Consider the following 13,146-nt stretch of genomic DNA (forward strand, 5'->3'; position numbering starts at 1 on the left):
GGACAGCTCATGTTAGATGCTTTGGAGATAAAGTCAGAGAATACCTGTGGAGATATGAAAGTTTCTGACTAGTTTGTTTAACAAGATCTTGGAGAGTGAGAGGATGCCCAAGGACTGGAGGAGAAGTTTACTGGTGCCCATTTTTAAGAGCAACAGAGATGTGCAAAATGGTTTAATGCTTAGAAAGAGAACAACAGATGCAGTATTTGCTTTGAGGCTGCTGATGGAAAAGTAGAGTAAAGGTCACAGGGAGTTGCGTTGTGCCTTCATAGATTTACAGAAAGTGACAGGTTCTCTTCGGGCGTGACGAGGATGGACAGGATCAGGAATGAGGACATCAGAGGGACAGCTCATGTTAGATGCTTTGGAGATAAAGTCAGAGAAGGCAGATTAAGGTGGTTTGGACATGTTCAGAGGAGAGACTGTGAATATATCGATAGAAGGATGCTGAGGTTTGAGCAGCCAGACAGGAGGTCTAGAGAAAGACCAAAGAGGAGATTTATGGATGTAGTGAGAGAGGACATGAAGATAATTGGTGTTAGAGAAGAGGATGCAGAGGATAGAGTTAGAGGGAGGCAGGTGATTTGTGTGAGATTTTTTTATTACATTCTTACCTTTTCTAAGGCTTCGAGCACAGCTGTCATCTGCTCATGAGTAAGAGGCCTAACAACCTTACTGCTCAGTCCCTGCAGCACCCGGTTCAATATAGCGGGCTGAAGAGGTTGATGTAATTGGTCCAGTAAGACCCACATTGCTTCACTTGCTGCATTTGACACCAGAGTCACATTAGCCAGCCCAAACTGAGGATGCACCCTGGCGCCCCCTGTAGTGTTGTAAAGTTCCACTTGAAAGCGTTTAGGTGTGGGCAAGGATGAGTTGAGGTCAGGTGTCAGGAGAATATCTAGTAATGTGATATTGTGCCCCACATTAAAGATTAACTGGCCCTCCTGTTTAGGAAAGTCCTTTCCTGCTTTAGCAGGCCTAATCCTATAGGGACCCACCACCTCTTCCGTGGGAAGCTCCTAGAGGAAAAACACAGGGAGGATTTGAAGCAAACTCTGTTTGACTGATCAAAGCAACAAGTTCGAGAAGAAAAATATTTGTATTTTTCAGCATTATATTACCAAAAAACCCAAAATGATTATGTGAGACATAACTTTTTTATTAAAACAATTTTAATAGATGAACTTTAAAGTCACCATTCCCATGTAATAAGATTAAAGGCACATCTGGCCCACAGAGCGAACAGTACAAGCTTTTGTTGTGCAGTAGACCCTTGGTCTGGCAACATGTTTTAGCTCTGAGAGATGAAAGCAGGTCACCTGAACCATGTGCTTCAGTGAGGTTTGCGTTGAGTGCACTAGAACCTTCTTTGATTTCTAATAGCAAGACGCGTGAGCCAGTGGATAGCTTATGCACCTGAGCTGTGTGTAGCCAAGGTATCTCCATGAAGAAAATAAGTAAGATTAATTTGGTGAGGAGAGGAGGAAACATTGGTGTCTTTGAACATCATGATACTTATAAATAGGTTGAATAGTGGTGGGTAAACACTTATTTATATGATTTGCACCATGATTGACATTTGCACCTTCTATGTTAATTTATTGTGCTGATTTTACTGTATGCTGTACATCTGTGCCCATATATATATATATATATATATATATATATATATATATATATATATACACACACACACACACACACACACATAAATATTCTTATTCTTCTGTGTCGCTTGTGCTATATATTTAATATAGCTACATATAGTTGTTTTTTACTTACCAGTGTGCGGTACTGCACAGACATGGCTAGAGCTGTGCTTGCTCGTCTGTAGACCTGGAGAGTGAGTGTTGTTGTCATCAAGGTGGCGATGGGAAGTCTATGGCCCACAGCAAAGTACACAACACCTTGTGGGTCATCACTTTCTTCCATGGTTATGTTGGCAAACCGGGTGGTCTCATTAATAATAGCTCCAGCACCAACCTGATAAATCTCCACCAAAAACCAAACCTTGAACTCTGGTTCCTGTGGGACACATACCAGCAGTTGATGTACCAAATAATTTCTCCTGATTACAATGTCAAAGGAATTCATTAATTCTCCAAATTTGAAAATGATCCACTTTGATGGCGCCCATGTACAGTTGCCCTCAAAATTATTAATTCCCCCACCTGTATTGGCAATATTTAAAAACTTTAACTCATTGGCACATTTCTACTTACATAGGAACAAATCAAACAAAAATGATAACAGCTCAACTCAATTAATGATACAAGTGGTTCCTTGAACGTCAACACAAAATAATAACGTAATAATAATAATAACTTTTAATGACTACTGCAGTCTAAAATTATTCAACCTCAAATCAGGTGTTGCCTCAAAGAAACCTGATCCAACACTAAACCCAACTATGCAATGGGGGTTAAATAATTTTGAGTGCAACTGTATACTGCAGAATTGAGTCGTTTCAAGGTCACAAAAGTGCTAAAATGTGTCCTACATTCACCAGGTGCATCTGCTGCTCTCACCTCATCATCAAGGACTTCCAAACTGAGTGCACAGATTATCTCCCCTTTCTTGCATAACACAGATCCTGAGGTATTTACAAGCTGTCTACTTAAATTGACTCCATTATTGACGAGTGTTGGAGTTGCCTGGTTGAAGGTAGCTCTCCAGAAGACCTGTACATCCTCAAAGGCTCTGAGGAAATGGAAAAAAAAAATCCAATCCAATTAAATAAGCCAAAGAATAAAACATTTTGTTACATTTTATTAAAATAAAAAAAGTATTTCTTTATTACCTGTTTTCTTGCCTCTGCATGTACAGGAGAGCAGTTCGGTTTTTTGAATCCTCATCTAGTACTCTGCCCATCACAGAATTAAGACTAAACCCTATAATACCATTATGGAAGTCACTCCCTGGTATGGAAGAAGAGATGGATAAAAAAATTAACAGAAAATTAGAAAAAAAAAATTCTTAATTTCTCATAATTGTATAATCATTTATTTTGAAATCTATGTGTAGAATAATCAACTATTCTGCCCATTGCAGTAGTTATATGAGTAGTGTTTGCATGAAGCCCAAATAATCTCTGGAGACTAATGGGCAAATTAAATGGCATTAGTGTAATCGGAGAAGAATATTGAATAACTAATGGAGATTACAAACACATGTCTATGGGCCCATTAGATTAGACCCAACAGACACACTGATTAATCTAGTGCTCTAAATAGAAAAGAATACAAATTAACAGATAAAGATAAGCCTTTTTATTTGTTAGAGCACACTATGTGACAAACATAGTTTTTTTAAAGAGTGGAGTCAAACAAGAATCTTTTTTATTATCTTACCAAGGATAGTGATCATGGAAATGGCTCCAAAGCCCTGGTATGAGCTGTCTGTGATTTGTGCTCCTCCCTCTGGATCACTGAGGTAGATATAGAATACTTCTGGTCCCTCAGGTTCTGAGTCATCCAGGATAAGGAGCATAACCTCTGTCTCATTCTCTCCAGCCTGCATGGATACTATATTGGACTCCAAACGGAAGTCCTGTTTCTCCTTTGCAAGAGTCCCAACAGGTTCCAGAGCGAAGGGAGGACTTGTACTTCCATCTGGACAAAAGTGCACAGCAACAGACAGTTGAAAGCAAAGTTGAAAAGATCAGCGTAGATTGCAACCTAGTGCAATGGAGAAAGGCAGTGCAACAAACATTTACCTCCATATGCTTGAACCCGAACCCTCACAGCGCCAGCAGCACTGTCAGACCTTCGCACCCTTAGAACCACCCTCTGATCCTCATCTTTGTCCTCAGATACTTTGATGAGCACAGGTCCAATACTTAAAACCCCACCAGTCACATCACTAGCCAGGATGGTAACTGTAGCCACACTGTACTGAGGGTTGAGGCGAGGAGGGCTGTCTCTCCAAGCTAAGGCAGGAGTAAGGACATAAACCCCTGTTAGGTTGATGTGAAAATATTCATCAGGCTCTGAAAGGGAGTCATCATGTATTGAAAGGTGGAATGAAGTGTTGGTTTGATGAGGAGAGTCAAAGACTAAATGGCCATCTGGCACTGCAAGAAAGTCCTCTCCTGCCGTTGCACTGCCTGCTATTGTTGTATAGGACAGGTGAGTGGTATTGCTACGAGAACCGTAGAATCTCTGAACGTAAAGTGTTATTGTTTTGATGTCCTCTGCGATCACTAGCTGATGGGATTCGTGGGCAAACTGGTAGATGCCCAGTGGCTCTACTTCAGCCACAGTAAAGCCTGACCTGTGAAGGGTAACATCAGAGTGAGGCTTTATTTGATGCAAACAAAACTGAAAACATTGAGCCCAATCCTTTAAACTGAGTTTCAATTGAGATTAAAGGAATAGTAATAATAAATTAATATTGACAAATTATTATTGATAGATTGATAGTATTGACACTATCACAGCTTTGATCATTAGGAAACCATTACCTAAGTTTGACAGCACCAGGTACAGCAGTGTTGGAGGTGACATTGGTGAGATGTATAGCATAGGAAGCTGGCTCTAATGCATCAGCAACAGCTGTAAGAGATATGACTTTAGTCCTCTCTCCATTGGCCAAGGTCAGTAAACCTATACATAAATAAAGAACACATTAACAGTTAGGAGAACTGGTTATTTTAAGTTTGTTTAGTAGCAAGTTTATTCTCTGATTTGCTTCTTCTTTTCCTTTCACCTGTTTCCTTTCAGGGGTCACCACAGCGAATCAACTGCCTCAATTTTACCCCTCCGCTGCATCCTCTTCTACTAACATGAAGCAACTAACTTCATTTCCTCTCCCACTACATCCATAAATGTCCTCTTTGGTCTTCCTCTAGACCTCCTGCCTGACAGCTCTACCCTCAGCATCCTTCTACAGATATACATTCTCTCCAGTGAACATGTCCAAACCACCTCAATCTGGCCTCTCTGACTTTATCTCTACAAAATCTAACATGAGGTGTCCCTCTGATGTCCTCATTCCTGATCCTGTCCATCCTCACCACGCCCAAAGAAAACCTCAACATCTTAAGCTCTAATACCTCCAGCTCTGCCTCCTGTCTTTTCTTCAGTGCCACTGTCTCTAAGCTAAATAACATCGCTGGTCTCACCACTATCTTGAACAATCCACCTCTCCCTTCTTAGTGTCCAATCTAGCATACAGGTCTCATATGCTCTTTGCTACCTCTACCTTCACCTTACGCTGCATCGCCCTATAATCCTGTCTATTCTCTTCATTCCTCTGAGTTTCCCACTTCTTCTTAGTAACCCTCTCTGTAGTTCTCTTTTTCCCTTTTTCTTCCCTTTTTACTTTCCCCATTTTTCTCTGCTCTGCCTTAGTCCTCTTCATCTTCCTCACCACCAGAGTCATTTTACATCCCCCCATCCTGTGTTGTCTGGCTAGACTCTGCCCTATGAATAGTTTGCTGATCTATTTCAGATTACAACGTTGACACCAGATGTAGTCCACCTGAGTGCTTCTACCTCCGCTCTTATATGTCACCCTATGTTCCTTCCTCTTCTGGAAGAAAGTATTCACTACAGCCATTTCCATCCTTTTTGCAAACTCTACCACCATCTGTCCTTCTGCGTTTCTGTGCTGAAGACCAAACCTGCCCATCACATTCTCATCACCTCTGTTCACTTCACCTTCATGTCCATTGAAATGGGCACCAATCACCACTCAGTCACCTCTGGAGATGCTCTGCATCACTTCATCTAAATCACTCCAGAATTTCTCATTTTAACTCTAGCCTACCTCGGGGGCATAACCCCTAACAACATTGAACATCAAACCTTCAATTTCAGACTCATCACCCTATCTGATCATCACCTCCAGAACATTCCTTACCAAGTTCTATTTCGGGACTAACTCCTACTCCACTTCTCCTTCCATCCACACCATAGTAAACAACTTGAACCCTGCTCCTAAGCTTCTAGACTTGCTAGATTTTCACATGAGCTCCTGGACACACAGTATAGCCACCTTCCTTTTCTGCATCATCTCAACCAACTTTCTAGCCTTCCCTGTCATAGTCCCAACATTCAAAGTGCCTACTTTCAGTCCTACACTCTTGGCTTTCCTCTTCTCTCTCTTAGTCAAAAGTAAATTCACAGTATTTATGTCTCAAACAGAAATACCTCCTGCAAACATGTCAGCACCTGCAGAAATATCACATATTTTTTGCGTAAACATTCAAACATTTATGTTCAATAAGGAAAAAACATACAGACTGTACCACAGCTGGATTGAAATATTTTGCAAGCCTTATTTTTCTCTCTGATTGTTTTACCTGAGCTGGGAGTTATAGGTCCAGCTCTGAAGCCAGGCAGATTCGTTCTTGAAGGATACCCAGCTTTCCACTGCACCCTGATTTCCCCAAACAACCCTGTTCGTGTCACCTTCGCCTCACATGTCCCTGTTTCTACACTTGAAACCTGTAGAGCCAAGGAGGAAAAGCCAACCTGTGCCACATAGGTGAGAGAAGACCATCAATAATGGTGTTACCTTGTTATTAACATACAGCACACAGCATAGCGAATATTGTGTCACTTACTAAAAAAGTTATTTGCTCTTTTCTTTTTGTAGTGGTTAAAGAAGGGAATTTCTATATCAGTTTTTATGAAAAGGTTCTACAAATATTTACAGTGCAGTTGAAGAGAAAGCACTACTAGTTAGAGTTGCTAAGAAAAATATGGTTCCATATGTCCTATGCATTATAAGTCATCTAATGGATGAGAAATTGAAATACATTAATTTATTTATACATTTTCAGCAGCTGTGAAAATTATTCCACCTTGATTAAAATATATATAAATAAATAAAAAATGTATATATATATATACACACACACACACACACACACACACACACACACACACACACACAATATCCAAGTTGTCAATGTCAAAATATATATAAAATGTTTATTATACTAAAACTTAAGACTTAAAAGTGTTTGACCACCTAGTCCTATCAGCCAGTAAGCAGACTGACTGGTAGCAAGTCCTGTATGCTGATTCACAGATAAATCATTTATTACCAAGCAAACAAGCAAACAAACAAACAATAACAAATCACCTCCGAGCTGGCAGCTTTTTCAGGCACAGTCACTGTAGCAACGCTGGCGTCATGAAGGAGGCGGGGCAGAGAACCAAGGACAGGACTCACTAATTTAACATCAGTGAGCTCTGCTGTAAAGGTGTCACCTAATGACAAAAACACCTAGAGAATAAAATGTAACAAAACAAAAAATTATAACCCACAATATTAAAAGAGCTTCCTTTAACTGTTTACAGAATTTTACCGTCTTCACCTGGTTGCTGATGGATATAGTGACAGTACTGAAGGCCTGTCCCTCTCTCAAGATCAGCCGTCCTTCAGCCTGTCCTCCTAATATCTCTATAATGTCCGTCATGTCTTCTATCCTTCCCCTGATCCTATAACCCACACTAGCATTGCCAAATAGCCCAGCAAGCCGTGTCACATTCATAACCAAAGCTCTGGTGACCTCAGGCCCTGACCCCATGACCACTAAAGACTGTTGCTCAGGGCTCAGGAAAAAGACACCGTGGGGCTCATCATTAGCAGGCACCCTAAGCAGGAAAAAGGACGACAGATGTCAAGTTAAATCAATCTTTTAATTTTTCTAACTAAAAGGCAACATATGACATATGGTATTGACCTCAGTGGGACTATAATGACATACCTGATTTGGGCTCCGATGAGGTTTGGGTTGGCTTCCAGTGTAGCACCACCCTCCACTGCTTTGAGTTGGACGGTGTACAGCTCCTCCAGCTCTGGCACTATATCAGGCATCAGGCTAATGACAATCTCTGCCTCCCTTTGACCATCCAAAATCATCACTGAGCCAGATAATGCTAGGAAGTCACCTACTATATCTGAATCACTCTGTATTTGCCAATGCACCTGAAGTGAAAACATCATCGTTTTTACACTTTAACAGAGAATTTCTGGACTTACACCAGATGTTACTGTTAAATAATAACTGCAGTGCATAACATAACATAACTGTTACACGGACACAACTGATACATGGACACAACTGCTCACGAATCACATTTTGTATTTGCACACAAATTGTTTTGAATTGCACTACCGCACTGAGAACGGCACTACCTCACTTTATTGCCTACTCAGAACTGCACTACCTCGCCTTTTTTTAAAGAACTGCACTACCTTATTGCTCTTATTTGTTTGCTCTTATTTTTTTACTTATTTTTATTTCATTTGTATTTTATTTTTATTTCTATTTTTGTATATTCTCATCTTCTTTACTGTGTGACATTCAGAGTGGAGGGCAAAGTAACAATTTCATTGTACAGGGAAACATGCGTTCTATCTGTGCATGTGACAATAAACACTGAATTTGAATTTGAATTGAATTTGAATGTAATCTTACCGTGATGTTACCCATGACACCCTCTCTCCGTGTAATTAACAGGGAGATGTTGAATGGGCCATCTGCTTCTGTGGATTCATTATAGACACGCTCTTGAAGAGCCTCCTCTGTAAACTGGACTATACCATTTGGGTCACCAAATTTCTCTATCTGAAAAAGACAAACATAAAGTGCAGGAAGAGTTGAGCAGGGGGTTGAGGCTTACAATTTAACATTGCAGTAATGATAACTGCAGTACCTTCAGTGTTACTGAACCAGCTTTAGGATCAACATCCATCTCTCCAGAAAGAATGCTGAGCTCTATAATAAAAGTCTCTTCCACCTCCACTTCCCCATGAGGAAGAATCAGCAGCTCTATGCTGTGAATACTTTCCTCTATATCTCTGAAAAACAGGGATCCGTTCACAGGCTCTCTAATGTCAGTGTTGAATGGAGGAAGAACCTCTCTGCTGTTAGGGCCACGGATGACCCAGGCAACCTGTTAAAAAGATACCACGCAGTTATATAATGTCATCAAGTGAAAATGAGATCTGACAGTAAACTGCAAACAACAATAAGGAAATGTGATTTTCTTTCCCAGCAGATGTTGTTTCTCATACCGTTGCATTGCCTACCAGGCCTCCTACTCTCTTCAAGATAAGGTTGATTTTGAGAGTGGAGTTAGGGTTGACCAAACTGATTAAGCTCTCGTTGAGGAAACGGACCACTCCACTTGGAGAATCACTCCTTGCGATGGCTACTCTGACAATCTGATGAGAGCTTAGTACTGCTCCACCTGTAGCACCAACCAGCAGCACCTCAAATATCTCTGCATTTTCACTGGGGAGATAATTTTAGTTAGTGATGCGTGTATCAGGGTACTCGATTTTAATATTCTTTTTTTAAATTAATTTCTCGTGTTACCTATCAAGGTCATCTATAATTGTGACTTTGATATAGCTGGTATTCTGGCCATGGTCGAACATCACTGAGCCATTATTCAAGATGTAGTCGAGGTCAGGGGTTGCACTCAAGCCTCTAGAAATGAACTGAGCTGAGACTGGTCCATACGTACCCACTCTTCTCACCACTGGGATCAACAAAGTTCCCACATCCTCTTCGACTGAATAAAAGAAAGTCAGAAGAAAACAAATAATTTTATAGCTAGATTTGTAGGATATTTAGGTTATAATTAATATGTCATTTCACATTTTACAGCATCAGTAGTAAAAGTAAAAATATTTGCTTTTAGATGTAGTGGAGTAAAGGAAATGAAGTAGCCTTACTAGTACAGTAGCAAAGAACTTGTACTTCATTAGTTTCCACCACTGTACATGCTAAAATTCAACAGGATCAAACTGCCTTTATTTTGACTCCTACCTGTAATATTGACGTAGTCCTGCATGAACTCCAAGATACCTTCAGCATTGTCATTCTTTGCGATGACTACAGTGACAGAAGAGATGTTGCCTATAGCTGGAGGCTGGTCCAATTGGAGACCTGACTCTCTCACTGTGTAGTCCACACCACTGGCCATGTGAGGGAGACAGAATTTAAAAAATCACTGAGAAGAAATCCTACCAGATCACTCCAACAAAGTATTTTCAGTAAATTAAAGCTCTGCATTGTGTGTATTATGACTGAACAATTTGCAACAACATCCTTTATAATCAGCAGCACTCTTCAACTATATAACAATCTAAGCAACAATGTTTTACCTGACATTAACTAATGCCACTTCAGTAATATTGATAATGAACATTTCAGGGCCCTCTGGAAAACTGTCATCCACAATACGCAGTGTTAGCTGTTGTGAGGTCTGTCCTGAGGTAAAGAGCAGCCGCCCTGAGGCTGGAGTGAAGTCCAATCCATTCACTGCTGTGTCACCTAAGGATTGATAGTTGACCCACACACTGCCCAGGCTGCCTAAGGAGCGGTTAACTGTCACATGCACCTGAGGATGAAGAAGGGAAATGAGCTATGGCCTTGATCTGCAAAATCTGTACTTGCAATCTCATCTGTTAATATGCCAGTTCCATCACAGCTGTAATTTGCATACTGCATGTATCTTCTTTTATTGCGCTCACCATTCCCTCCTCCTCTGTTGCTCTGAGCAGGTGCTGAGTGAAAGAGAATAGGCCATAGGGGTTGTCACTGGCTGCCATTGTAACCCTGGCATGGCTGGCTGTGGGACTTATTTCTAGTCCTGAGGTAGCAGAGGTCAGTGTAAGCTGGTAATCACGTCGCTCTTCTGGAAGTTCATCATCCACGGCCTATCAGTACAGATATAACAGAGACAAATTCATACAATGCAGACAGTCAGTATGATTATACATTTGTTCTGCATACATATTAGGTACCTTTAGATTAATGGTGGCAACTGACTGTCTGTCTCTCAGAGTCACAGTGCCTGAGATTGCTTCAAACTCAGAAACAACAACTGGAGTTATATTCCAGTAGACCTGGACCTCTCCGAACACACCCGGCCCTCGCAAAAGGCTGTGGAACACACACACACACATACACAGGCACACACACAATTAATAAAGACTTTTCACATGACATTGGAAATTAATAAATAAATAAGCTATTAAGCTTTAAAGCTCTTATTTGTCTTTTGAGGTTAAGGATTCAGTACAATGATTATCTCACCTGACCACAGCACTACCATTGTAATATCCCTGAGGTTCTCCAATGAGGATGTTCCTGGAGGACTCTGCAATTTCAATAATGCCCAGGGCAGCCTTGTTTGGCCTGATAGTGATTGTGACCATGGCTGAACAGCACAAGGAAGAAAGTACATTTAAGAATGATGATGTTTGTAAATGAATGCACTATTTGCTTGAATTTATGATGACCAACCTCTCAATGGGTTGATGACAGCACCACTATCAGCAGCAAACAGCCGGACGGTGAAGTTCTCATTTCCTTCCAAGATATTGTCTGCAAGGGCTCTAATCACAAACGTCTTCACAGACTCAGTCTGTAAAATTTAGTAAGACATTATGAAGAAATCTAGTTTACTGTGCAGTACAGTACATGTAGATCAAAGATCTAAATATTATTACTACATGCTGACTAAGTAATTTAATAAAAATAACAATCCAACAATATATGGTGGGACAGCAATGCCACTGTGAACATTATGTACCTCAGTGAAGACAAGTGTTCCATTGAAAGGTGAGAGGTCATCTTTGGCCTGATCTTCCAGCTGCCACAACAGAGTCACTGCCCCCCTGCCTCCGGGACTACGAAACACTGCTAGTGTTGCTACAGCAGCAGTATCATTCCCAAACTCTGGCTCAATGACAGTAACCTTAGAAGAGAGAAAGTAATATGGTTATCAAATCACGTTAATTTAAGTGTCGTGTAATGCACACCTAGTAAAGGTGCATACAATTGTTGAATACATACAGCATACGTATGCTTTATATGATATATGAAATTGTGAAGAAAATGGTTTGAATTCCTGAGTCACCACTGAATTAAAGAAACAACATTTGGCTCATGTACCCTCAACAAGCACTGTTTAATTAATTTGAGTTTTTGGTAAGTGTAGCTAAATAAAAACAAATAACATTTCAGACTCACCTCCAGTTGCTGAAATCCAAATTGGCCGAAAGGCGAATCGTTGGGTGGAATACTGATATTTACAGATGTCAACTCTCCAAGTCGACCACCTCCGATAACGCGCAGCAATTTCACTGTGAAGGTCTCTAAAGTCTCCACTTTTTCATCATCCAGGATGCTGATAGCAATTTTGTCTTCTCTCTAAATGTGATAATAGAATACACAAGCTAACACCTTTGCAACCTAAGCCACACCATGCAGCCTCACTTCATGAATGGATGTAATATTTAAGGTGTTTTATTTCAAATTGGGGAAATTTACCTGTCCATCTTGAAAAGTGATGTTTCCAGATGTGGGACTGAAATCATTAAGATCAGCAGTGGCTTGTTGAGCCTCCCAGTAGATGACCACTCTTCCAATTGTACCAGCAAGTCGAATCACTGACAGATAAAGAATGTTGTCCGGTGGCGGTATCTCATGAGCCAGGACACTTCCAAGGACGTTCTGGAAAAATAGTGTCCATATACAGTCGGGTTAATTTTTTAGCAGATCAATATCCATTTGTTATACAGTATTTAGTCTTTTAAATATGTCAGAATTGAATCAGTTGAGAAGCTTTTTCTGATGATGCTGTCTAGGTACCAAACAGACATATATAGTTAACATCATTCCTAGCACGATTATGTCCAATTCATAGTCACCTGATAGTCATGTGATCCTGTGCTCACCTCAGAAATATTGAATTGCAGAATCCCTCGAGGGTCATCATTCTCCTGGATGATGACCTCTGCTACTTCCATACTAGGCCTCTTCACACTGGGCTGTCCTGCTCCAACTGACTCTTTAACTAACTCAACACTGGTAATATTTACGAGAAAACTCTCTGCCAGCTCTGGTATGTCATCCTGAGAAAACACACATGTACAGTCCGTTCAGAAAGTATTCAGATCCCTTTCACTTTTTTCAGTTTTGTTATGTTTTAGCCTCATTCTACAATTGTTTATATACTTTTCCCCCTCATTAATCTACACTCAGTACCCGATAATGACAAAATGAAAACAGAATTTTAGAAATGTTTGCAAATGAATGAAAAAGGAAAAACTTGAAAAGTTTGAGTATTCAGACCCTTTGCAACAACACTTGAAATTTAGCTCAGGTGT

The 13,146-nt window shown here is 40.4% G+C and overlaps 1 protein-coding gene across 4 annotated transcripts in view; it reads right to left on the reverse strand.

The window, feature by feature from the left end:
• Window positions 1-13,146, reverse strand: part of adgrv1 (adhesion G protein-coupled receptor V1) — a 96,197-nt gene that overhangs the window by 38,973 nt on the left and 44,078 nt on the right. For 2 of the 4 annotated variants that reach the window (XM_067521761.1, XM_067521764.1), the window contains exons 59-83: window positions 12,715-12,891; window positions 12,308-12,490; window positions 12,008-12,187; window positions 11,568-11,732; window positions 11,279-11,399; window positions 11,069-11,192; window positions 10,777-10,915; window positions 10,504-10,689; window positions 10,135-10,370; window positions 9,797-9,945; window positions 9,341-9,539; window positions 9,037-9,256; window positions 8,676-8,915; window positions 8,438-8,587; window positions 7,724-7,944; window positions 7,331-7,610; window positions 7,096-7,239; window positions 6,308-6,479; window positions 4,466-4,607; window positions 3,719-4,275; window positions 3,354-3,614; window positions 2,804-2,921; window positions 2,532-2,703; window positions 1,786-2,028; window positions 615-1,022 (exon numbers count right to left, since the gene is read on the reverse strand). In XM_067521761.1, coding sequence (XP_067377862.1) covers window positions 615-1,022; window positions 1,786-2,028; window positions 2,532-2,703; window positions 2,804-2,921; window positions 3,354-3,614; window positions 3,719-4,275; window positions 4,466-4,607; window positions 6,308-6,479; window positions 7,096-7,239; window positions 7,331-7,610; window positions 7,724-7,944; window positions 8,438-8,587; window positions 8,676-8,915; window positions 9,037-9,256; window positions 9,341-9,539; window positions 9,797-9,945; window positions 10,135-10,370; window positions 10,504-10,689; window positions 10,777-10,915; window positions 11,069-11,192; window positions 11,279-11,399; window positions 11,568-11,732; window positions 12,008-12,187; window positions 12,308-12,490; window positions 12,715-12,891 — 5,187 coding nt within the window. The remainder of the gene's footprint in view (window positions 1-614; window positions 1,023-1,785; window positions 2,029-2,531; window positions 2,704-2,803; window positions 2,922-3,353; window positions 3,615-3,718; window positions 4,276-4,465; window positions 4,608-6,307; window positions 6,480-7,095; window positions 7,240-7,330; window positions 7,611-7,723; window positions 7,945-8,437; window positions 8,588-8,675; window positions 8,916-9,036; window positions 9,257-9,340; window positions 9,540-9,796; window positions 9,946-10,134; window positions 10,371-10,503; window positions 10,690-10,776; window positions 10,916-11,068; window positions 11,193-11,278; window positions 11,400-11,567; window positions 11,733-12,007; window positions 12,188-12,307; window positions 12,491-12,714; window positions 12,892-13,146) is intronic. The other 2 variants (XM_067521762.1, XM_067521763.1) reach the window with 2 other exon arrangements.

This window comes from Channa argus, chromosome 11 (assembly GCF_033026475.1).
Source record: "Channa argus isolate prfri chromosome 11, Channa argus male v1.0, whole genome shotgun sequence".
NCBI lineage: Eukaryota > Metazoa > Chordata > Actinopteri > Anabantiformes > Channidae > Channa > Channa argus.